The 25,376-nt window shown below is 44.3% G+C and overlaps 1 protein-coding gene across 3 annotated transcripts in view; it reads left to right on the top strand.

Annotated features, from left to right (window-relative positions):
• Positions 1-25,376, top strand: part of klc3 (kinesin light chain 3) — a 76,478-nt gene that overhangs the window by 8,821 nt on the left and 42,281 nt on the right. For all 3 annotated transcript variants that reach the window (XM_068018967.1, XM_068018966.1, XM_068018968.1), the window contains exons 2-7: positions 8,900-9,149; positions 13,290-13,517; positions 13,956-14,028; positions 16,156-16,381; positions 19,891-19,978; positions 22,490-22,591. In XM_068018967.1, coding sequence (XP_067875068.1) covers positions 8,913-9,149; positions 13,290-13,517; positions 13,956-14,028; positions 16,156-16,381; positions 19,891-19,978; positions 22,490-22,591 — 954 coding nt within the window. In that variant the 5' untranslated portion in view covers positions 8,900-8,912. The remainder of the gene's footprint in view (positions 1-8,899; positions 9,150-13,289; positions 13,518-13,955; positions 14,029-16,155; positions 16,382-19,890; positions 19,979-22,489; positions 22,592-25,376) is intronic.

Genomic DNA, 25,376 nt, shown 5'->3' with positions numbered 1-25,376 from the left:
AGGTGGCCAGCAGGATGGGGGCGACTTTGGGTACGTTTTTCCCCCTCTATCTAGAGATTAGTACATGGTGCTGCTGCGGACACTGTCCATCTTTAATCTCGAGATGAAGTGGAACATGGCTCGGGTGACTGTTACGGTGCAGGAGCGGGGCAGATCTGTAAGGCCAGCATTTACTGCCCATCCCTAATTGACCTTGAGAAGGTGGTGGTGAGCCGCCTTCTTGAATCGCTGCCGTCCATCTGGTGGGAATGTACTCTTAGTGCTGTTGGGGAGGGAGTTTCAGGATTTTGACCCAGCAACAGTGAAGGAATGGTGATATATTTCCAATTCAGATGTGTGGGTTGGAGGGGAACTTGCAGGTGGTGGTGTTCCCATGCATCTGTTGTTCTTGTCCTTCTGTGCACTAACATTTGCATATACCAGTCCCGTATAGCCTGGTTAGAAAGTCAAATTAGCCTGTGTGCTGGTTGTTGTTGTGTTAGATCCAGGTGTAAATTATTTTTGGAATAGGTGATAAATATCTGAATCCCACAATGCAGTAATGTAATAAAAGTGTTGTGCAGTATGTCAGAGTACTGCTTATTACACCCATAGGCACTTTCAGTGCAAAAGATAATTTAGCTTTTTTTTCAAAAGCCAAAGTAATGGTTCTCTAAGCTCTGACAATAGTCTTTGCTATAACTTTTGCACCCCCCCCCCCACCCCAAACTCTGCAGTTTGTAACACAGAACACATTTGGCACCAATTGGATAAATTACCAGAGCATTCACATGAATTTTGTTTTTCTTTGTGAACATGAATGAAAAGCTCAAAGGCCTTGGCTTGTAAGCAACAGGCAGCTCTGATGAAAGAATACAACTTCTGAAAATACACCACCATGGTGAGCATCGTAGAAATTTACAGCACAGAAGGAGGCCATTCGGCTCATCGTGTCCGTGCCAGCCAAAAAAGAGCTATCCAGCCTAGTCCCGCTTTCCAGCTCTTGGTCTGCAGCCCTTTAGGTTATGGTGCTTCAAGTGCATATCCAAGTGTTTTTAAATACGTTGAGGGTTTCTGTCTCTGCCACCCTTCAGGCAATGAGTTCCAGACCCCCATCACCCTCTGGGTGAAAGTATTTCTCCTCAAATCCCCTCTAATCCTTCTACCAATTATTTTAAATCTATGCCCGCCCCCCAGGTTATTGACCACTCTGCTAAGGGAAATGGTCCTTCCTATCTACTCTGTCTAGGTCCCTCATAGTTTTATACACCCCAATTAAATCTTCCCTCAGCCTTCTCTGTTCCAAAGTAAACAACCCCAGCCGATCCAATCTTTCCTTATAGCTAAAATTTTCAGGTCCTGGCAACATCCTTGTAAATCTCTTCTGTACCTTCTCCAGTGCAATTACCTGTAATGTAGTAACCAGAATTGTAAAAAGTACTTAAGCTGTGACCTAACTAGTGTCTTACACAGTTCTAGCATAATCTCTCTGCTGTTCTGTTCTCTGCCTCAGCCAATAAAGGCAAGTATCCCGATTGCCTTCTTATCCACCTTATCTACTTGTCTTGCTACCTTCAGGGATCTGTGGACATGCACTGCAAGGTCCCTCCATTTCCTCTACACTTCTCAGTATTGTACAGTTTGGTGAAAAATATGATAAGTGCACAGGAAAGTTATGTAAAGTTCTATTTTCTGAATTGGTAACCTTTGTTTAAGAAGCAGCAGTCAATGTTTGCTGGTGCTGCTATTGACACCTATTATGTATGTGCCCATGAAATAGCTGTGTCATTAAAATCATTTTCTGAGGGAAAATATTTGAAGAACTGCGAGCTGAAACCTGCTGTAATAATGGGATGGGAGCTCATCTGAAATTGGGCCTCAAGCCTCATTTTAATAATAGATGTGGGCTGCTGGCACCTGTCGCAAATCCAGAGGCAGCTCGCCCGACTTCAGGAATCATTAATAACTTGTATTTATATAGTGCCTTTAACCTGATAGAATGTCATAAGGTGCTTCACAGGAGCATTATAAAACAAAATATGACACCAAGCCACAAAAGGAGATATTAGGTCAGATGACCAAAAGCTTGGCCAAAGAGGTAGGTTTTAAGCAGTGTCTTAAAGGAGGAAAGCAAAGTGTAGAGGCAGAGAGGTTTAGGGAGGGTATTCTGGAGCTTAGGGGCGAGGCAACTAAAGGTGGCAATGGTGGAGCGATTAAAATTAGACATACTCAAGAGGCCAGAATTAGAGGGAGTGGCGCAGTGGTTAGCACCGCAGCCTCACAGCTCCAGCGACCCGGGTTCAATTCTGGGTACTGCCTGTGTGGAGTTTGCAAGTTCTCCCTGTGTCTGCGTGGGTTTCCTCCGGGTGCTCCGGTTTCCTCCCACATGCCAAAGACTTGCAGGTTAATAGGTAAATTGGCCATTAGCAATTGTCCCTAGTATAGGTAGGTGGTAGGGAAATATAGGGACAGGTGGGGATGTGGTAGGAATATGGAATTAGTGTAGGATTAGTATAAATGGGTGGTTGATGGTCGGCACAGACTCGGTGGGCCGAAGGGCCTGTTTCAGTGCTGTATCTCTAAACTAAACTAAACAGAGATCCTGGAGGGTTGTGGGGCTGGAGGAGATTATATAGGTCGGGAGAGGCAAGGCCATAGAGGGATTTGAAAACAAGGATGAGAATTTTAAAATCAGGACCTTGCTTGACTGGGAGCAAGTGTAGGTCAGAGAGCACAGGGGTGATAGGGGAACGGGACTTGGTGCGAATTAGGACATGAGCAGTAGAGTTTTGGATGACCTCAAGTTTATGGAGAGCAGAATGTGGGAGACCAGCCAGGACCATCAACAACTTGCATCTATATAGCGCCTTTAATATAGTGAAAGCGCTTCACATCAGCGTTATCGAACAAACTTTGATATCAAGCTACAAAAGGAGATATTAGGACAGATGACCAAAGGCTTGGTCAAAGAGGTAGATATAAAGAAGTCTTAAAGGAGGAGAACGAGGCAGAGAGATTTAGGGAGGGAATTCCAGAGTTTGCGCCCCAGGCAGCTGAAGGCACAACTGGCAATGGTGGAGCGATTAAAATTGGAGATGCTTAAGAGGCCAGAATTGGAGCAGTCAAGCTACAGTGAATCCTGAATGATAGGGTGGTGAAACTGCAGGAGGGCCGAGTGCAGTTGTGTTGTGGAGCACGAGAGGTGCTTTTTCCCTAGTGTTTCTTCAGTGGTCCCTTCTTCACAAATTTAAATTCATCCAATGCTGATTTCAGGCAGCCATCAGGGACGTCTGAAAATAGTAAGGAGCCACCAGTGCAGATTAGGTGCAGGAGCCTGGACCCAGAAATTGATATACATTGCACAGGTTTTGTGCCCAAAAAGAACCTACGAAAATCATACCACCTCCTGTCCCAGTGTATCCAAATGACCTTTGTGGATGTGTCCTATGCCAAGTGGTAGTTGAATCAGGGCCACCATATAAAATGTGTTTGACACCCTGATCTAAGCTGATGCACCCTTGCGACAGTGAAGGCGTGCTGCTTTGTTATGGCCACTGTCCTTCTGATCAGACGTTAAACCAAGGCCCATCTCTCTGTTTGGTCCAGTGGATGTTAAAGATCCTGCGGCATTGATTTCTGGCAGTGGTATTTGTGGCTGTGCCTGAGTGGGTATCATTCATGCTTCTGAGTTGGAATGTTGTGGGTACAAGTCCCAGTCCGGAGACTTGAACACAAAAATCAAAGCTGGCACTGCAGTGCAGTACTGAGGGAGCACTGCACTGTTGGAAGTGCCATCTTTTGGATGAGACATTAAACCAAGGGCCTGTCTATCCGTCTCAGGTGGGTGTAAAAGGTCCCATGGCACTATTTCAAAGACAAGCAGGGGAGTTATCCCCCAGTGTCCTGGTCAATATCTATCCCTCAATCAGTAGCACTGGAACAGATTTTCTGGTCATTATCACATTGCTGTTGGTGGGAGCTTGCTGTGCACAAATTGGCTGCCACATTTCCTATATTGCAACAGTGACCACATTTGAAAAGTACTTCATTGGATGTAAAGCACTTTAGGACACCCTGAAGATGGGGAGATGGTTAGACTCTCTTTTGTTGGACACAAAATTGCTGCTGCATTTCCTACGTCATTGTAATTCCGAAGATAGTGCTTTGTATGAAGTACTTGTAGACATTTCAATGTGTTGTGTATATATACATTATGTGCAACTATGTAATGAAATACTGACTTTGCACATGATCACTAGTGTCAGGCAAGTTATTCTTTTCTTTTGTGTTCACTGTCAGGATAATTCTGTCTAAAATTTGTTTTGAAGTATAGAATTGTTACAGCAGCCCCTTTGGAAAAGGATAAGCAAAATACACTTGCAAAAAGATGCAGCCATTTATGGATGGCCCCTAACTGTAGTCCTGTGATGGGCAAAGCTTATTTGTTATGTTTGCCTTTAGGGCAGGCAAGTTGGCTGTATGGGTGCGGCTCGGATCACAGACATGTTGTTAGATAGAGACTTGGATATACTCCCATCCACTCCCTTCCACTATAGCTTACTCACAAGGCAGTGTGACAAAGCTACGCCACTGATCAATGGAGCAAGAAGCTGTTCGATTTTAGTTCCCTCAAAGAATTAATAATTTTTAAAAATTGGTACACCACTTTTTTTTTTGCATTGCGAGACGTAATGTAATGTGGGGCATCCACTCCCACAGTAGCCAATACAGTGAAAACTCCAGCAGCATGTTCACCATTGATGCTCCTGTGCGTTCACATGCCAGGTGCTGGCACCACCAGGATCTTGAAGCAAAACAGAGAATGCCAACTTGGCATCAGAAAGGGAAAAGTCAGCTTAGCATTTCAAGTGGGACCCTCTACAAGGATCTTGGGAAGGCAGGCATATGGAATATCCTAATGTTCAGATGAAAAGTCCTACCTGAAACGTTAGCCTCTTTTCTCTCTCCAATGGCTGACTGACCAGCTGTGCGTCCCAAACATTTTGTATTCCTAATCCTGATTCCTACATTTGTACAGCTCGTCGTTTATGTAGCTGTGAAGATCCGTTCATCTCCTTGGTCTTTGCAAAGTAGTGTGATGTGATGGCGGGGAAGGATAAAGAGGAAGGAAAACTGGCAACAGTTTTAACACAGATACCTAATTAAATTTATTTGTTGAATCATTCGTATATTTTTTTTTTAAGAAGATTATGACTCCTGGGCAAGGCACCAGAAAATGCTAAAGACTGACAAACCCTGTACATTTTTTGTGCGAGATCCTGTTTGATTGCATTTGACACTCTGTCATTCCTGTTCTAATTTTGGTCCCCTGGTTCAGAAATTGCCTGCAGGCTAAGTTTTATGTACACAGTGGTTTCAGCGTGCGTAAAACAGCTTTTATTTCCGCAACCGGCCGGATGGGAAATGGAAGGGATTTTGTTGCTCAGATAGCTTTGCAAGGCCAACATTGAGAGATCCGGTTTGGCCAAAAACAACTCTATTCTCACCATTTAATTTGCATAGATCTTTGAAGGTGGCAGGACATATTGAGGGAGTAGTTAGAAAAGCATATGAGATCTTGGGCTTCTAAATAGAAGTATTGAGTACAAAACAGGGAAGTTATGCTCTTTATAAAGCTCTGGTTAGGCCTCAACTAGAGTATTGCATCCAGTTCTGGCCCCTACACTTTAGGAAGAATGTTAAGGTCCTTGAAAGGGTGCAGAGGAGATTTACCAGAATGGTTCCAGGGATAAGGGATTTTAGTTACAAGGTTAGGTTGGAGAAGCAGGGGTTGTTCTACTTGGAGTAAAGGAGACTGAGGGGAGATTTGATAGAGGTGTACAAGATAATGACAAGTTTAGATAAATCCAATCAATCCCCTGTGGCAAAGCACTTCATTCTTCAGCAACTTTCTGTGTAAAGTCAATCTGCCTCGCTATCTCTCTTTCTGCCTCTCACTGAGGAAGTGCATGTACCAATTGTAAAACCCTTGCCTTGGCCAAGATCAGCCAATAGCACAGACCGGAGATTAAAGCTATAGCCTTATTGACCAGGATGCCTCCGACAGTTTCTAATCTTTAATCATTGGACAATGAATACATCATGATCGCTAAAACAGCCAACTAGTTAATCTTTGAAATACAGACTTTTTTTAAAGTTACAATTTCTGTGCTCTACAAACTGAGATGTGTAGCTGAGGGAGCTTTCTATTCAGGGTCCCCAGTGCCAGCATTAAGCCCTGAGATATAACCTGGTTAGACACCAAGTAAAGCTCTACCCAGAGCCTCCCAGAAGGGCCTCCTATTGTACCAGAGTGTTTTTCTTTCCATTTTCCACTTCAATGAATGCCAAGTTAGGGGCTACCCACTGAGACCTTACCATTGTTTGCAGGTGGAGCTGGATTTGAACCAAGTCACAAAGGTAAATGTCAGTGCATAACCCGTTTACAAGCCTTTACCACCGCACTCTGACTTTAGTTTACAACCAACTATAAGGACCTCAGTTTGCCTATTTAGAGCAGTGGCCTTAAAGGGATAAACCAGGTTAGCAGCTAAATATCACAACTGTGCTCCAGAGTACTCAGTGTGGGAGAGCAGCTGAGGTTCACCGGTATTGCTACCTGAACTTTGGCAGTGAATTGACTATTTTAATGAGCTGAACATTTTAAAAATCCTGATAATAGGGGATCATTTTATATTTAAACCTGTCTGTTTAGGTTTCAATATTTATGCTTGGGCCAGAATTTTATATAGTGGGGGAGGGGTGGGTGGAAGGGAATAGGTCAGAGGTTGGTTCACTATGTATGCTGTAGAGTAACTGGAAGTGTGATTGCAGAACTAACCTTGCAGTATCCTTCTGTAAGTCACGTGGCAGTGTGACGTCGTAATCCATCAGTGATTACAGCACATTAGAAAGAGCTGCAATATCCTTAGAGAAGCATGTTTTCACGAACAACAAAAAGGAAATCAAAGCTAACGAGGCAGGATGGGAACTTAAGATTTCTGTACCCGTTCGTTGTTTTAATCATAGAATGGTTACGGCACAGAAGGAGGACATTTGGCCCATCATGTCTGTGCTGGCTGTCTGCAAGAGCAACTCGCCGCGGCGCACACCCCCCACTTTATCCCCGTAGCCCTGCAATTTTTTTCTCTCCAGATAATTATCCAGTTCTCTGAATAATCTTCTATGCTTTTGCCATCTGCCACTTCAGGAGGATAAAATCTTCAGCCACTAGCTGCTTTGTGAATGTATTTCAAAAGGAGAGTGGATTATGATGTCACTAGAGATCAATCAGAGTAATTCTGCCCCAGCAGTCCCCTTCCTCTCAGCCTTACTTACCCTTTCTCTACTCAAGTGTTAGCCCTTTTGGGGGGTGGGGGTGGTCAAGCCCCACCTCAGAGACCTGAGCACAAAATTCAAGCTGACACTCCAGAGCCTGTACTGAGGGAGTGCCACACTATCGCACTATCGGAGATGTCATCTTTTGGACGCGATGTTAAATTGAGGCCTTCTGCCCCTGCAGTGGATGTAAAATATCCCTTGCCACTATTTTGAAGAAGAGCAGGGGAGTTATCCCTGGTGTCCTGACCAATATTTATCCCTCAATCCACATCACTGAGGCAGATTATTTGGTCATCCTTTTGCTATGTGTGGGACCTTGCTGTGCGCAATTTGGCTGCTGTATTTCCTACATTACAACAGTGCCTTCACTTTAAAAGGGCTTCACTGGCTGAAAAGCGCTCTGGGGCTGAGATTGTGAAAGGCGCTATAGAAATGCAAGTTCTTTCTCGACTATTCCATAGCCCTTGTCTCCTCTATTTCCCCTAAGAATTCTACCTCTTCATCTTCGAGCAGGACAGCTGCTATCTCGGTGCCTTATCAGGAAAATTCTGAGGTAAACCACACACCAAAAAGCAATTTATTTTTCCTCATTTTCCCTACTTGATATATGATAGACTAAATTTTGAGTTTTAAAACATTTTTTTTTGCATTTTTTTTTTTATAAGTTGTTCTCAGGATTTGGGTGATGTTGGTGAGGCCACATTTATTGCCCATCCTTAGTTGTCCTATATTATTGGTCATGTGGTGGGCCTTCCCCTTGAGCCACTACAGTCCTTAGAACACGATTTTGCGGAGCTAAGAATTGGTAGAAAATATGGTATTGTCACCCACGTATATAATTCATCATCATCAGAACCAAACAGAGCAGTTTAGAAGACACTATAGGTACTATTCAAGGAGGAGTGGAGAATCCCCAGATATCCTGGGCATCACTGCTCTTTCTAACACCCCCAAAAACATTAGCTGGTCATTCCTGTAATTGCAGCTTTTGGAATCTTGCTATGCGTAAAATGGCTGCCACCAGTCTGTGACTATTATTATATGAAGCACTTTGAAACTGAGAGATGTGATAAGATGCTATTAAAATTCAAAAATTTTTCAGATACATTGGGGAGGAAATCAAGTTCCTGCATGACCTTGGGTCCCAAGTGTGTCTTCCTTCTAATTTTCTGCCCTCCTTTCATATGTTCCTGGTACACTGTCTCACAGGCATTACACCTCTCTGGGATCTTGTCCGCATGGGCACTCCCAAGTATGGGTTTAAATGATAAATTTCAGCAGGTTATTTGGCAGTAGGGGATATCCCATTTCAGGAGCAGTTTTTACTTTCCCCCTTCCTTGTCAGGGGTTTAAGGGGCAATTTTAGCTCTTCATTCCATGCCCTATCTGAGATGAACTACCCTGGCCCAGACCGGAAAATAAATCTGGGATTTTCTGATGTGTGGTCAAGTAATACAGTGGATAGTACTTATATTCATGGGAAAGCTTAAGGCGTTTTCTTTTCCATCACAGGGAGTTCTGCATCAATGCAGATGAATATTTAATTCCTGCTAATGGACTGTTTACCTCCTGCACACAGAACCCAGAGCGTCATGTCCACGATGGTGCAGTTAAATGAGAAGCTGAGTGCGGACGAGATCATTACCAGCACCAAGCAGGTCATCCAGGGGCTGGAGGCACTGAAGAATGAAAACAACACCATCCTGCAGAACCTGCAAGAAGCGTTGAACGGAATGAACGAGGATGAAGAAGCTCACCTAGTGGAAGAGAAGACCTGCCTGATCCAGAGGTCATTGGAGATGATTGAACTGGGGCTAAGTGAGGCACAGGTAGGACTAGGAATTAAATTACGAGGAGAGATTACACAAACTAGGATTGTATTCCCTGCAATTTATAGAATAGAATCATAGAATGGTTACAGCACAGAAGGGGGCTACTCAGCCTGTCAAGACCATGCCAGCTCTCTGCAACAGCAATTTAGCTAGCCCCGATCCCCCTCCTTTCCCCTGCAAATTTTCTTCCTTCAGGTGCTTATCCAATTCCCTTTCGAAAGCCATGATTGAATCTACCTCCACCGCACTCTCAGACAGTGCATTCCAGATCCTAACTACTCGCTGCATAAAAAAACAAGGTTTTTCCTAATGTTGCATCTGATTCTTCTGCCAATCACTTGAAATCGGTGCCCTCTGTTTCTCGACCCTGCAGCCAATGGGAACAGTTTCTATCTACTCTTTTTAGATTCCTCACAATTTTGAACACGTCTATCAAATCTCTTCTCAACCTTATCTTCCCTGAGAAAACCCCAGCTTCTCCAATCTATCCACATAACTGAAGTCCCTCATCCCTGGAACCATTCTCGTGAATCTTTTCTGCACCCTCTCTAATGCCTTCACATCCTTCCGAAAATATGATGCCCAGAATTGTACACAATAAGATCAGTTAAGGCCAAATCGGTGCTTTATAAAGGTTCATCATAACTTCCTTGTTTTTGTATTCTATTTATAAAGCCTAGGATTCAGTATGCCATTTTAACAGCTTTCTCAATCTGCCCTGCTATCTTCAAAGATTGATATACTCCCAGGTCTCTCTGTTCCTGCACCCTCTTTAGAATTGTACCCTTTAGTTTATTTTGCCTCTCCTTGTTCTTCTTTAGAAGGTTAAGGGATGATTTGATCAAAGTTTTCAAGATATTAAGGGAAACAGATAGTGTAGATAGAGAGAAACTATTTCTGCTGGTTGGGGAGTCTAGGACTGATGGACATAGTCTAAATATTAGAGCCAGACCTTTTGGGAAATTAGGAGACACTTCTACACTCAAAGAGTGGTAGAAGTTTGGAATACTTCTACAAAGGGCAATTAATACTGGATCAATTGTAAATTTTAAAGCTGAGATTGATAGATTTTTGTTATTCAAAGCTACTTATGGATATGGAATAAAGGCGGGTATATGGAGTGAGGCCACACACCAGCCATCTGGCCAGTTCTGATGAAAAGTCACAGACTTGAAACGTTAACTCTGTTTCTCTCTTCACAGATGCTGCCTGTCCTGCTGAGTATTTCCAGCACTTTCTGATTGTATTGCAGGTTTCCAGCATCTTTATAAAGGGTAGCAGGGAAAATCCAGGTAATTATAGACCGGTGAGCCTGACGTCAGTGGTAGGGAAGCTGCTGGAGAAGATACTGAGGGATAGGATCTATTCCCATTTGGAAGAAAATGGGCTTATCAGTGATAGGCAACATGGTTTTGTGCAGGGAAGGTCATGTCTTACCAACTTAATAGAATTCTTTGAGGAAGTGACAAAGTTGATTGATGAGGGAAGGGCTGTAGATGTCGTATACATGGACTTCAGTAAGGCGTTTGATAAGGTTCCCCATGGTAGGCTGATGAAGAAAGTGAAGTCACATGGGGTCCAGGGTGTACTAGCTAGATGGGTAAAGAACTGGCTGGGCAACAGGAGACAGAGAGTAGCAGTGGAAGGGAGTTTCTCAAAATGGAGACGTGTGACCAGTGGTGTTCCACAGGGATCCGTGCTGGGACCACTGTTGTTTGTGATATACATAAATGATTTGGAGGAAAGTATAGGTGGTCTGATTAGCAAGTTTGCAGACGACACTAAGATTGGTGGAGTAGCAGATAGTGAAGGGGACTGTCAGAGAATACAGCAGAATATAAATAGATTGGAGAGTTGGGCAGAAAAATGGCAGATGGAGTTCAATCAGGGCAAATGCGAGGTGATGCATTTTGGAAGATCCAATTCAAGAGTGAATTATACAGTAAATGGAAAAGTCCTGGGGAAAATTGATGTACAGAGAGATTTGGGTGTTCAGGTCCATTGTTCCCTGAAGGTGGCAATGCAGGTCAATAGAGTGGTCAAGAAGGCATACGGCATGCTTTCCTTCATCGGACGGGGTATTGAGTACAAGGGTTGGCAGGTCATGTTACAGTTGTATAAGACTTTGGTTCGGCCACATTTGGAATACTGCTTGCAGTTCTGGTCGCCACATTACCAAAAGGATGTAGATGCTGTGGAGAGGGTGCAGAGGAGGTTCACCAGGATGTTGCCTGGTATGGAGGGCGCTAGCTATGAAGAGAGGTTGAGCAGATTAGGATTATTTTCATTAGAAAGACGGAGGTTGAGGGGGGACCTGATTGAGGTGTACAAAATCATGAGAGGTATAGACAGGGTGGATAGCAAGAAGCTTTTTCCCAGAGTGGGGGATTCAATTACTAGGGGTCACGAGTTCAAAGTGAGAGGGGAAAAGTTTAGGGGGGATATGCGTGGAAAGTTCTTTACGCAGAGGGTGGTGGGTGCCTGGAACGCGTTGCCAGCGGAGGTGGTAGACGCGGGCACGATAGCGTCTTTTAAGATGCATCTAGACAGATACATGAATGGGCAGGAAGCAAATAGATACAGACCCTTAGAAAATAGGCGACATGTTTAAATAGAGGATCTGGATCGGCGCAGGCTTGGAGGGCCGAAGGGCCTGTTCCTGTGCTGTAATTTTCTTTGTTCTTTGTTTGTTCTTTATATGTGCAGTATTTTGCTGTACCTAAAAATTCTCATTTTACAGGGGGTGTGGTACTTGTGGATTTTCAAAGATTTAAGAATGCAAAATATTCCTACGTATAGAAGCAAATTATGGGCTGTGTTTTCCAATTGGCACTTTTCCTGTACAGATACTTGGCACATTCTGGAGTTCCTCTGTTTTTACACAGATACGCACCCCTGTAACTCTCGCCAGGTACTCCTTTGTTTTCTTAGCTCATGTGCACCCTCGCCCCTCACAACCTTCCTGATCCTGAAGCTTACAGAACTTCTATACCAATATGCACAATTATGCCAACAGACTCCTTGTACTAGTAAGTGTTCCATCGTGGTACGGATATATGAGTGAAGACGATGGGTGTGGACACGATTATCACTGGTACCAGGTACACCATCCAGGGGTAGCAGGCACTGAAAAGGGAAAACAACACCAATCCATTCGGAGCACATTCCTGGATTTCACCTCCCCCACCCCCCCCCCCCCCACCCACTCCACTGCTGACCAGCTCCACAGCAGAGGGAAGGACAGGCCCATAAAGGGAAGATGGGGTACCTGATCATCCACTCTAGGTGCAACACCTCGATACCAAAAAGCACCCACCACCTGTGCTAACCCTCAGGGGCGATGAAAGCAAAACCTGCGGCAAATTTCAGGAAAGGTTCTGAGAAATAAATCCCTGATCCGTGAAGTATTCAAACTCCTCAAGACAGTGTTTGGCTGAAACATGTCACTAAGTAAGCTTAACTAACCAACACACACACTGGTTGGCGGGACACCGTACCTCAGCAACCTTAAATCCTTTCTTGAAGGACTGTAGTGTTTCGGAGCCTAGCAGATGTCTGGAAAAGAAACTTTCACAGCACCTTTCCACAAATAACTGATTACGATGAATCAAAAAGTCCATAAGGCCGAGAGCACATTCCTTCAAGGATCTGAAATCCAATCTTTATGTCTTGCTTTTTGTTGACCTTTTTTTAAAATTGGTTTGCATCAGTATGGTTTACGTAAAGGCAAACGTAAAGAAAGTGAAACTTTTTCCCTGTGGTTTCTTAAATAATCAGATCCTGAGGCATTTAACAAGGATATGTCTTCTCATTGCAACACTGCAGTGCCAGTTATTGAATCGCTTGAGTTTCTCTGAGCCATGGAGACAGCAGTGCTCCCTCCAGCAAACTGCACCGATTGAGTTGACTTTATAGGTCCAACCGCCTTTGCATTGCTGCTTTTGCAGATCCCGACTCCTGGAAACAACAGACCCAAAGTTATATTGAATAGAATTTTAGCTATAAAATATTTACCATTTTAATGGTTTTTTCTTAAAGATGCAGGAAATAGAGAAGCCATTGAAATAAATTCCTGGAGGGACTGGAAGCATTTGGTTAACTTCCCCATGTAATTTTATTCTTAAATGTATCTTTCAGGTGGTGACTGCTCTGTCTAACCATCTCAGTACAGTGGAGGCAGAGAAGCAGAAGCTACGAGCGCAGGTGCGACGGCTGTGCCAGGAGAACCAGTGGTTGCGGGATGAGTTGGCCAGCACCCAGCAGAAGCTCCAGAAGAGTGAACAGATGGTGGCACAGCTGGAGGAGGAGAAGAAGCACCTTGAATTCATGAACCAAATCAAAAAGTATGATGACGAGGAAGCAGCGGTACGTCACAAATACTTGAAGGGGAGAGATTTGTAGGGCTATGGGAAAGGGCAGGGAAGTGGGACTAATTGGAGCTCTTTCAAAGAACCAGTACAGGTATGATGGGTTGAATGGCCTCCTCTGTGCTGTATGATTCTATGAATTTTTAAATCCAATTTCTTCCCTTTTTCCTGCCTCCTCTCCAGAAGGTGCTGATTCCGTCAGAACCCTGGTTCCACGCCCAAGTGGCCAGTTCTTCATGCATTAGTTTAGTGTGTGTTGGTAGCTAATCTTTCCTCTCTTGATGTCCATGCAAGCTCCCTTTCTATCAGGGATAATTTTTACGGCCACAAGTTGTCCCAAAGAGGTTTACAGTCAATGTGAAGTGTAGTCTCTATTGTCATGTATTTCTGAATCTCTTGTGACTGTTCTTCCCGATTCCCTTCTTTACCTTGACAGGAAGACAAAGACAGTGCGTTGTCAAAGGCTCCACTGGATGATCTATTCCCCAACGAGGATGAACAGACTCAGTGTATGTATTTTGTACAAGTTAGGAGAACTAACTTTGGAATTTTATTTTATTTTAAATTCAGTTGCTCCTCCCTCCCCCAAATCATATACACTTTCGGAGTTGCTTCTGATAGTAGCAAAACTCGAGTGAACAAGCAATTCAGGTAGGATCTCTTCAGCCAAAGGGGTCAGCACATGTGCATGTGAAACGAACCATCAGTGCTAGTAGATGAGCAAGAAGCTTTATTTGGAAAGGTCCCAAAAGGAAAGCAGACAAGTTCCTGCATCTGAAAGGTGAAAGGCTTTATAAAAGACATTTCACAGAAAAAGGGCGGGGATAATTAAGGGGTGGAGACAGACTGACATAGGTTGCTATTTGTTATTTTGTTCTGTGTTAAATATTTGGTTGGCTTTAATGAGGTGGAGGTTTATGGAGAGTGAGATGGCTGTCTCACTTGTGCTTTTTTTAATGAAATAATTAGTATATTTTTCCTATCATCCCTGAACCGTCTCCCCGGATACAGTAGTTTTTTTTAATTCTCAGGATTTTGGGCGATGTTGACAAGGCCGTCTGCATTCTTTGATGCCCCGAGGAGGTAGTGGTGATGGGCTACCTTCTGTAGCAATCATTTGTACAGCTGAGTGGCTAGCTAGGCTACCTCAGAGGGCATTAAGAGCCAACTACATGATGTGGGACTAAACTCACGTATGAGCCAGACTGGGTAGAGATGGCATGGTCTCTGAATAAGGAGTCGGCCATTTAGAACTGAGATAAGCAGAAATATTTTCACTCAGAGGGTTCTGAATTTTTGGAATTCTCTACTTTGAAAGGCTGTGGATGTTCTGTCATTGAGCATATTTAAGACAGAGGCCGAAGGATTTCTGGGTACTAAGGGAATCAAGGGACAGTGTAGGAAAGTGGAATTGAAGTAGAAGATCAGCCGTGATCTCACTGAATGGCTCGGGGGCCGTACGGCTTACTCCTCCTAATTATTATAAAGGCATGAGTGAACTGTTTGGGTTTTTACAATAACCCACGGTTTGCGCACTGAGTTTGTTTCTGGTGCCACCCCACAAATTACCGATTGATTGATTGAAGTCTCTTTCTCAAATTGCCGTAATGTGGTTTGAAATAGGACAATATCTAAATTGCTAGCCCCATAGCATAACCACTGCATCGCCAGACCTGAACATCATCTGTGTCAGATGTTGATGCACAGTTCCCCTGATGGCTCAATTAATAAAGGCATGGAGTGCTACTGAGCTATAGAGAAAGGTCCCGTATTTGATTCACAATCTGTGTTGAATTAACTAATCTTGATGAGGTGGCTGCTTGCCCTTGAGAAGATAGCGGTGATTCACCTTCTTGACCACTGCAGTCCGTGTGGTGTAAGTACATCCACAGTGCTGTTAGGAAGGGAACTCCAGGATTTTGACCTAGCGGCACTGATGGTGTGTGATTGGGAGGGGAACTTGCAGGCGGTGGTGTTCTCATGCACCTACTGTCCTTGTCCTTCCAGGTGATAGAGGTGACAAGTTTGGAAGGTGCTGTTGAAGGAACCCTGATGAGTTGCTGCAGTGCATCTTGTAGATGGTACACACTGCCCCCACTGTGCATTGGTGGTGGAGGGAGTGAATGTTTAAGGTGGTGGATGGGGTGCCAGTCAATCAGGCTGCTTTGGCCTGGATGATGGCAATCTTCTTAATTGTTGTTGGAGCTGCACTCATCCAGGCAAGTGGAGAGTATTCTATCACACTCCTGACTTGTGCCTTGTAAATGGTGGAAAGGCTTTGAGGGATCAGGAGGTGAGTTACTTGCTGCAGAATTCCCAGCCTCTGACCTGTCCTTGCAGCCACAATATTTACGTGGCTGGTTCAGTTAAATTCTCGTCAGTGGTCAATTTGGACTGAGGACATTGGCTCTGGCAGTGATGACCCTGCGATTGAATAATCTTTCAATACTTGTTGCCTAAGCTAAGTAAGGCCTCCTTAGCAGAGGTAAATGATAGAATCTGGTACCCCTTGAAACTGATCATCAAGTCTGTCTGGGGAGGGAAGAAAATTTGGAGTTGGAAATAGTGTTTATTCAGCAGCAGAGAGGACACTGGACACTGAAGTGATTGATTCATGTACTTGTACTGTGTTGCAGTGCGCCAGCCACATAGCAGTGCAGCAGCAGCAGCCCAGCAGGGAGGATACGAGATCCCAGCACGACTGCGAACGCTGCACAATCTGGTCATACAGTATGCTTCACAAGGCCGCTATGAAGTGGCCGTTCCTCTCTGTAAACAAGCACTGGAGGACCTGGAGAAAACGTCAGGCCACAACCACCCCGATGTGGCCACCATGTTAAATATTCTCGCCTTGGTGTACAGGTATGATCTATTTATTGCTATAGAGCCACATCGTCAGTGTCAACATCAAACTTACTTCATATACCAAGAAGGACAATTGGAAATAAATTGCACTTGGGCCAGTATACCTTATTGTATCAGTTTGCTTCTCGTATGATACTTTAGTCAATCACTTCAAATTGTTATAACCATGGGTGACGGTTTAGTACAACTGCAGAGCGTGCGAGGTCTCATGGATCTGCATGGTTATCAAGTTTCTGCATCTTTTTGAATTACTGGCACATAACCTCTGCTGTAATATACTCCTTTTTGCAAAATATTTCCACAAGCGCAATTTTCTGTTAAGTTTTTTAACAGCGCACCTCTGCTCTCATAGCAGAGATGTGCTCCTTTTTGGATTTAAAAAAAAATACTTTTAATAGGTTCTGTGTCTGTATTTGCAGGAAGTCCCCCAGGAGTGTGTCAGTATTTGCAGAGAGCAAGTTGGTCACTCTTTGTCTGTGAAGAACTTCCTAAGTCAGTTCTAAATTTACCCTTTTCTGGTTTGGAACAGTGCTTCTTCTCCTATTTTCATCCTTTTACCTGCAGTACTCTGGATTTAACTTTCTTTACACTGCGTTTTATCTTATGTACACACAGTACCTGCATGGGCACCCATTCCCATTGCCAGGCAGAATAGCTTCATTCCATACAAGGTAAATACCAATTGATCCATCAAGGCTGGGGACTCTGGTTTCCGTTTCAAAGTGAAACTTGGTACAAAAATTGGTAGCAAAGACTAAAATAGAAATAAACTGTTAAATCTCTGACTTCTTCCAGCTCTGATGAAAAGTCATCGACCTGAAGGGTTACCTCTGCTTCTCTCTCCACAGATGCTGCCAGCCCTGCTGAGTGTTTCCAGCATTTTCTGTTTTTGTTTCAGACCTCAAGCAGCCGCAGTATTTTACTTTTGTTAAGATAGTACAGTTGTTAAATGCATAAGTATGCTCAAAGTAGGATTGTGCCTCAATTGGAATGTTGCGCTGGAAATAGTAAATTGGCAAATCTTAGTCCTACAGCCTGTGTGATCCTTCAGGTACGGACTTGTGTCTAAATAGCACTGCAAAATTCTGAGCAGTATTTTTTTTAAATTTCCATCAAACTTTTACAATGCAGTCATCTCCAGGTGAATTTTGGCAGCAGATTAATTATATTTAGCTCAATAAGAGGATAATGAATACCTGAAGGAATTAGTGCTGTTGAGGGGTTTACAGAAGGTCATCAAGATTTTAAATGCCTAGCTTTAGTCCAAGAATTAGATTTGTGCTTTTCAATTCACTTAGAGGTACTTAGTGTTCTTTCTAATATATATCAACAAGAATTTGGATTTCAAAAATATTTTTTCCCTTGACATGTATCATGACCCATTACCAAAGCTGCTTTTATATCACCCTGAGACCCGTACCAGTTCCCTAGCTGTTGATCCTTATGCAGGCCTCACACAGGCAGCTGCACCTTGAATGTAAAGTTGCTGAAACTTGCTAAGGCCAGCACCCATTAAGAGTTGTCAAAAATGCCATTGTAAAGGCAGCTTAGATTCGCTAGGGACAGTGGCGCAGTGGTTAGCACCGCAGCCTCACAGCTCCAGCTCCAGCGACCCGGGTACTGCCTGCGTGGAGTTTGCAAGTTCTCCCTGTGTCTGCGTGGGTTTCCTCCAGGTGCTCCGGTTTCCTCCCACATGCCAAAGACTTGCAGGTTGATAGGTAAATTGGCCATTATAAATTGCCCCTAGTATATGTAGGTGGTAGGGAAATATAGGGACAGGTGGGGTGGGGATGTGGTAGGAATATGGAATTAGTGTAGGATTAGTATAAATGGGTGGTTGATGGTCGGCACAGACTTGGTGGGCCGAAGGGCCTGTTTCAGTGCTATATCTCTAAACTAAACTAAACTAAACAGAGCACAGAATGGAGGCCTCAGTGTGCGACATGAGAAGCTTGGTTTAACGGGATGGGAGGATTGGAGGCACTGTTGCTCTTCCCCATCTGGGCTTCAGGGCAGAATTAGGAAAAGGCCACCCACCTTCCCCTGGAAGGGTAGGAGGAAAACAGTAGATTTTCTCAAGGCAAAAGAGAACATTTCATTTCAGCAAGCAGTTCCTTATCGCCTGCCTTTTTGTTGTTGTTCTCTGCTCTTGAGATTTTATTTCCTGTTTGCCTCTTTTCCCCCCACAACCTACCCTACGTCATAACTCATCTCCGGGATGACAGCGCGAGCATGTGAGCTGCTGCCTGATTTTCAAAAAGGTTGTTATTTCCTGCTCATTTTGCTCCCAATGACTGGGAATTGTCAGGGTCCCTGCCTCCACCCCATCCAAATCCAGATTATAGTAAAATTCCCAATTGATGTCTATAATATAAAATGGGGATACAATACATGAATCTGGGTTATAACTTCATTTTGCTCTGGTCTTCTATACCGCAATGATTGATTAGTCTGCATCTGTAACAGTAGGCTAGTGCTTTATTATAAAAGCAAAATACTGCGGATGCTGGAAATCTGAAACAGTGCTTTATCGTTGGGTATTGCGGGAGCACCGTCACAACGCCATCTGCTGCAGTTCAAGAAGTCATCCCACTCTTAACTTTTCATCTTAAAAGGAGAAGAGAGAGGTCGAGACGTTTAGAGAGAGCTTTCCGGAGCTTGGGGCCTAGGAAGGTGAAGGCATGTTCACCAGTGATGGAGTGATGAAAATCGGGGATTTGGAGGAGCACAGAGATCTCAGAGGATTGAAGGGCTGGAGGAAGTTGCAGAGATGGGGAGGGCTTTTTGGTTCCGTCAGCCAGCTCGTCTCAGCTGGGGCAGTACCCCCACATTAGGGAAAATGAGATTGGCTGAGATTCCAATCCCTGATCACTGTCCAGTGGCCATTACTGTAATTGCACATGTCAGGTAAAGACAGGATAGGGCTCAGCTATCACATCCTCCACATACCCAATGGCACCGTCATCTAAACTTGAGGCACTGGAAGGCACCTGCTGCCATTGCCCGGATAATGAGGGACTGTACACCTTCAGAAAAGGGGGGGAATATTTGGGGGTGGAGGGGGATGGAGAAAAACAATACTAAGGGAAGCCAGGGACCAGATCACATTAGCACATAATGTTCAAATGTTGCAATCTTATAGAGCACTATAATTTGAGAGATATTATTGCCATATGCTGTACTTGTAATGAAAAAAGCAAAGCAGCCCATTATATATCAGTGGAAGCCCAATCTTTTTCCGTATTGGAAGTGTAAATAATGTGGGAAGCAAGAATCATTTACTCTCAAATCCATCAGCGCTCCTTGGAAATTATCTCTCTGCTTTGTTATTTAGTCAGTAACTGGACACTTGCCTTTTTTTGCAGTCATTATGTGCTTGCTGCCTGCACTTTCTCAACTGCTGTAAGGGCAGTCAATGGCAGAGAACGTTAGTTGTCGCTGCATCCACGATCTTCAAAGTGCCTCTGGGAAATCCTCCTAAAGATCCTTTTTCTCCTGTTTTACAGAGATCAGAACAAATACAAAGAAGCTGCAAACCTTTTAAACGATGCCCTGACAATCCGAGAGAAAACCCTCGGCCAGGATCATCCAGCGGTCAGTTTCTTGTTATAATGTACAGTCTCTAACCAGGCTGTATAGTCTGATGATCAGTTGCTGCTTAGTGCCGTACAATACCTGGGACAGAAAGGATGGATTGTCAACTGATACAACAACCCCTTATATTTACATAGTACTTTTAATATAGTAAAATGTCCCAAGGCACTTTACAGGAGCATTATTAAACAAAATTTGACACCGAGCTACATAAGGAGATATTAGGACAGATGCCAAAAGCTTGGTCAAAAAGCTCGATTTTAAGGAGTGTCTTAAAGGAGGAAAGCAAGGTAGAGAGGCGGTGAAGTTTAGGGAGGGAATTCCAAAGTTTAGGGCCCAGACAGCTGACGGCACAGTCACCACTGGTGGAGTAATTAAAACTGAGGATGCACAAGAGGCCAGAATTGGAGAAACATAGAAATCTCGGAGGGTTGTAGGGCTGGAGGAGGTTACAGAGATTGGAAGGGGCAACGCCATGGAGGGATTTGGAAACTAGGATTGTCAGAATGCATTGGGATAGTTGGTTCTTTATGCAGGTGGGTGGTTAAAGGAGAAGGAGGTTGCTTCCCTGAATTTTCTCTCTCTTGAATGCTCTTCACACGTGCTGGAGTAAAGCAGCAGCTGCTCCATTAAAACACCATCCCATTATATGCTGCCCATGTTCTAGTGTCTAGTGCTCTTTCGCATCTAAGTCAAAAGCCTATCAGTCCAAGTCCCACTACAGAGACTTGAGCACATTTTCCCATTGCAGAGAGTGCTACTGTGTCAGAGGTGCCGTCTTTCGGATGAGATGTTGAACAGAAGCCCTGTCTCCTCTCGGGTAGACGTAAGAGATCCCGAGACTATTCAAAGAACAGCAAGGGATTCCTAGCCAATATTTATCCCTCAACCAGCACTAAAATTATCATATAGCTGTTTGTGGATCTTGCTCTGTGCAAATTGACTGCTGCATTTCCGACATTAGAATAAGCAGTAGGCCATTTAGGACTGAGATGAGGAGGAATTTCTTCACTCAGAGGTGTGTGAATTTTTGGAATTCTGTACCCCCAAGGGCTGTGGAGGCTTAGTCATTGAATATATTCAAGACAGAGGACGTTGGATTTCTAGATATCAAAAGATATCAAGGATATGGGGATAATACGGGAAAGTGGCATTGAGATAGAAGATTAGCCATGATCTAGTTGAATGTGGAGCAGGCTCGAGGGGCTGAATGGCCTACTCCTGCTCCTATTTTCTATGTTCCTATTACAGCAGTGACTACACTTCAGAAGTAAATAAATGGCGCTTTGGGACTTTGAGCTTATGAAAGGCGCTACATAAATGCAAGTTTTTTTTTAAACTGAAAAATCATGTAGATTAACCAAATGTCTCAAGACCTGACTGATGTCTTCAGGATTATGAAAAGATTGGATAGGGTAGACTGTCAGGTGACACGAGAACTAAGGGCCATCAATGTAAGATGGTCACTCATAAATCCAATGGAGAATTCAGGTGAAACTTTCTTAACCAGAGAGTAGTGGGAATGTGTAACTCGTGACCACATGACGTTTAAGGGGGAAGCTTGATAAACACATAAGGGAGAAAGGCATAGAAGGAAATGCTGATAGAATGAGATGAAGAGGGGTGAGGGGAGGCTCGTGTGGTGCCAGACCTGTTGAGCTGAATGGCTTCTTTCTGTGCCATAACTACCAGAGAAGTTGTGTTGGTCTCTGAATCACTGGTTGGAGCTGAATTGATTGATTGCCACCAGACTGGCAGTTTTTTAAAAATTCTTTCATGGAATGTGGGCATCACTGGCAAGGCCAGCATTTGTTGCCCTTCCCTAATTGCCCTTGACAACTGAGTAACTTTCTGGACCATTTCAGAGGGCATTTAAGAGTCAACCACATTGCTGTGGGTCTGGAGTCACATGTAGTCCAGACCAAGTAAGGACGGCAGATTTCCTTCCCTAAAGGACATTAGTGACCCAGATTGGTTTTTATGACAATCGACGATAGTTTTGTGACACCATTACTGAGACTAGCTTTCAATTCCAGATTTGTATTAATTAATTGTATTTTAAATTCCACCAGCTGCCATGGTGGGATTTAAACCTGTGTCCCCAGGGCTTTAGCCTGTGCTTCTGGATTACTAGTTCAGTGACATTACCACTGTGCCACCATCTCCCCAGTTGGATTTAATGCCCCTGGATTAGGGAGGGGGGAAAACAAGCCAGAGTTCCAGCTGCTGATCACTACAGTCACCCTGGCTGGTGTGCCCGTGATCACTGGATGTGGACTAATCGGTCTCGCCTGACACTCACCATGGTCGTACAGCTTGCTGAAAGGTGCTTTCAAACCTCAGATGTGAATATCGGCAATCTGAGCAGTGTAGTAGAAGGCCATCCAGTGCCTGTGGAACACTGAATTCTGCGTGGGAGCACTCAGCTCTTCAAGAATCTAATGAGGAAATTATAGATGGTAGAAAAAAAAGCACCTTGTGCTAACCTGGCCTTTTATTCTCCCTACGCAGGTGGCTGCCACTTTGAACAATCTTGCTGTACTTTTTGGCAAGCGAGGAAAATACAAAGAAGCTGAACCGCTATGTAAGAGAGCTTTGGAAATCCGAGAAAAGGTTAGAAAAACAAGAACACATTCCAGCGACATAGTAGAAACTAGACAGTGTGCGAACTGCCTCTGCCCCAGAAAACAGAGATTGAGCAACGTCATGGGAGGTCCACTAATTTATACACTAGTTGATATCCCGTGACGTTGCTTATGGTGAGTGCAGTAAGTCCCCTTTTATAAGGACAGGATATTATGTACAATGTATTATTCTTTTAAGCCGGATCTGTGTCGGTTCAAGGCCACAAAAGTTTGATTATTGCTAAGTAAATGCAAGGACAGGAAGCTTCACAAGTTTTAAAGTGCTTGGTTTTGGAAGGGGTGAGGTGAAGATTTGCCAGAATAATACCAGGGCTTAAAGAATTAAATTATGAGGATGGATTGCATGAACATGTTTTGTATTCTCTTGTGTTTAGAAGGTTGAAGGACAAGCGAATCAAGGTGTTTAAACTGATAAAAGGATTGAATAGGGTAGATATGGAGAAACAGCTTCGTCTGGTGAGGGGAATCCAGACACAATAAATTCAGATCTAGGTCATTCGGGAGTGAAATCAGCAAGCTTAGTGGAAATCTGAAAAACTCTCACCTATAAAGCTGTGGATGCTGATATAATTAAAATTCTACTAGATTGAGATGTATCGGTTTTTGATGATTCGGCGTATCTAGGGTTATGGAACAAAGGCAGGTAGATAGAATTGAGATACAGATCAGCCATAATCTAATCGAGTGGTAGAGCAGGTCCAACGGGCTGAATGGCCTGCTCCTCTTTTGTCCTGTGTTTCAATTTCAGCTCCAGGTCCAAAGTAATTAGCATCACAAAGTGTGATATCTCTGGTGTGATCCCTGGTACTCGCGAGATGTGTCATTTTTAATTGAGGAGATCTATAAAGACTGCAAATGCTGGAAAAGCATATAATTAATCCAAGGATTTACAGATATATTATATCACAATGTTAAGACAGTTTCGAATAAATGCAATAAGGATTTACCCAGAGTGATTAGAATGCGTTCCCCCCCCCCACCCCCCTGCCCTTTGCAGGATTCATGGATCTCACCAAAGCCTTTGACCTTGTCAGCAGACGTGGTCTCTTCAGACTACTAGCAAAGATCGGATGTCCACCAAAGCTACTAAGTATCATCACCTCATTCCATGACAATATGAAAGGCGCAATTCAGCATAGCCTCATCAGACCCCTTTCCTATCCTGAGTGACGTGAAACAGGGCTGTGTTCTCGCACCTGCACTGTTTGGGATCTTCTTCTCACTGCTGCTCTCACATGCATTTAATTCTTCAGAAGAAGGAATTTTCCTCCACACCAGATCAGATGGCAGGTTGTTCAACCTTGCCTGTCTTAGAGCGAAGACCAAAGTACGGAAAGTCCTCATCAGGAAACTCCTCTTTGCTGACTGCTGCATTAACATCCCACACGTAAGAGTGTCTGCAGAAACTCATCGACAGGTTTGCGGCTGCCTGCAACGAATTTGGCCTCACCATCAAACTCAAGAAAACGAACATCATGGGACAGGACGTCAGAAATGCTCCATCCATCGTTGTCGGCGACCACGCTCTGGAAGTGGTTCAAGAGTTCACCTACCTAGGCTCAACTATCACCAGTAACCTGTCTCTCGATGTAGAAATCAACAAGCGTATGGGAAAGGCATCTGCTGCTATGTCCAGACTGGCCAAAAGGGTGTGGGAAAATGGCGCACTGACACGGAACACAAAAGTCTGAATGTTTCAAGCCTGTGTCCTCAGTACCTTGCTCTATGGCAGCGAGGCCTGGACAACGTATGTCAGCCAACGCATTCCATCTTCGCTGTCTCCGGAGAATCCTTGGCATCAGGTGGCAGGACCGAATCTCCAACGCAGAAGTCCTCAAGGCGGCCAACATCCCCAGCATATACGCCCTACTGAGCCAGCGGCACTTGAGATGGCTTGGCCATGTGAGCCACATGGAAGATGGCAGGATCCCCAAGAACGCATTGTACATCGAGCTCGTCACTGGTATCTGACCCACCGGCCGTCCATGTCTCCGCTTTAAAGACGTCTGCAAACGTGAAGTCCTGCGACATTGACCACAAGTCGTGGGAGTCAGTTGTCAGCGATCGCCAGAGCTGGCGGACAGATATAAAGGCGGGGCTAAAGAGAGGCGAGTCGAAGAGACTTAGCAGTTGGCAGGAAAAGAGACAGAAGTGTAAGGAGGGAGCCAACTGTGTAACAGCACCGACAACCAATTTTATCTGCAGTGCCTGTGGAAGAGTCTGTTCCTCTAGAATTGGCCTTTTTAGCCACTCCAGGCGCTGCTCCACAAACCACTGACCACCTCTCGGTGCTTACCCATTGTCTCTTAAGACAAGCAAGCCAAAGAAGAAGGATTAGAATGTGGAACTCACTACCACACTACCATTACCACATTCCAGCAACTTGCCAAGATTCCTTCGACAGCACCTTCCAAACCCCTGACCTCTACCGTCTAGAAGGACAAGGGCAGCAGGCACGTGGGAAGACCACCACCTGCTGGTTCCCCACCAAGTCGCACACTATGCTGACTTGAAAATATATCGTCCATTGCTTCACCATGGCTGGGACAAAATCCTGGAACTCCCTCCCTGACAGCACTGTGGATGTACCTACACCACATGAACTGCAGCGGTTCAAGAAGGCAGCTCACCACCACCTTCTCTAGGGCAATCAGAAATGGGTAATAAATGCTGGCCTTGCCAGCCATGTCCACATCTCATGAACAAATTAAAAACAAAAGGTAGATCCATTTAAGGAGATGCTAGATAAACAC

The sequence above is a fragment of the Heterodontus francisci genome, chromosome 40 (assembly GCF_036365525.1).
Source record: "Heterodontus francisci isolate sHetFra1 chromosome 40, sHetFra1.hap1, whole genome shotgun sequence".
Classification (NCBI taxonomy): Eukaryota; Metazoa; Chordata; class Chondrichthyes; order Heterodontiformes; family Heterodontidae; genus Heterodontus; species Heterodontus francisci.
Note: the sequence above shows the minus strand (reverse complement) of the source record. Positions and strands in the feature narration are given on the sequence as shown.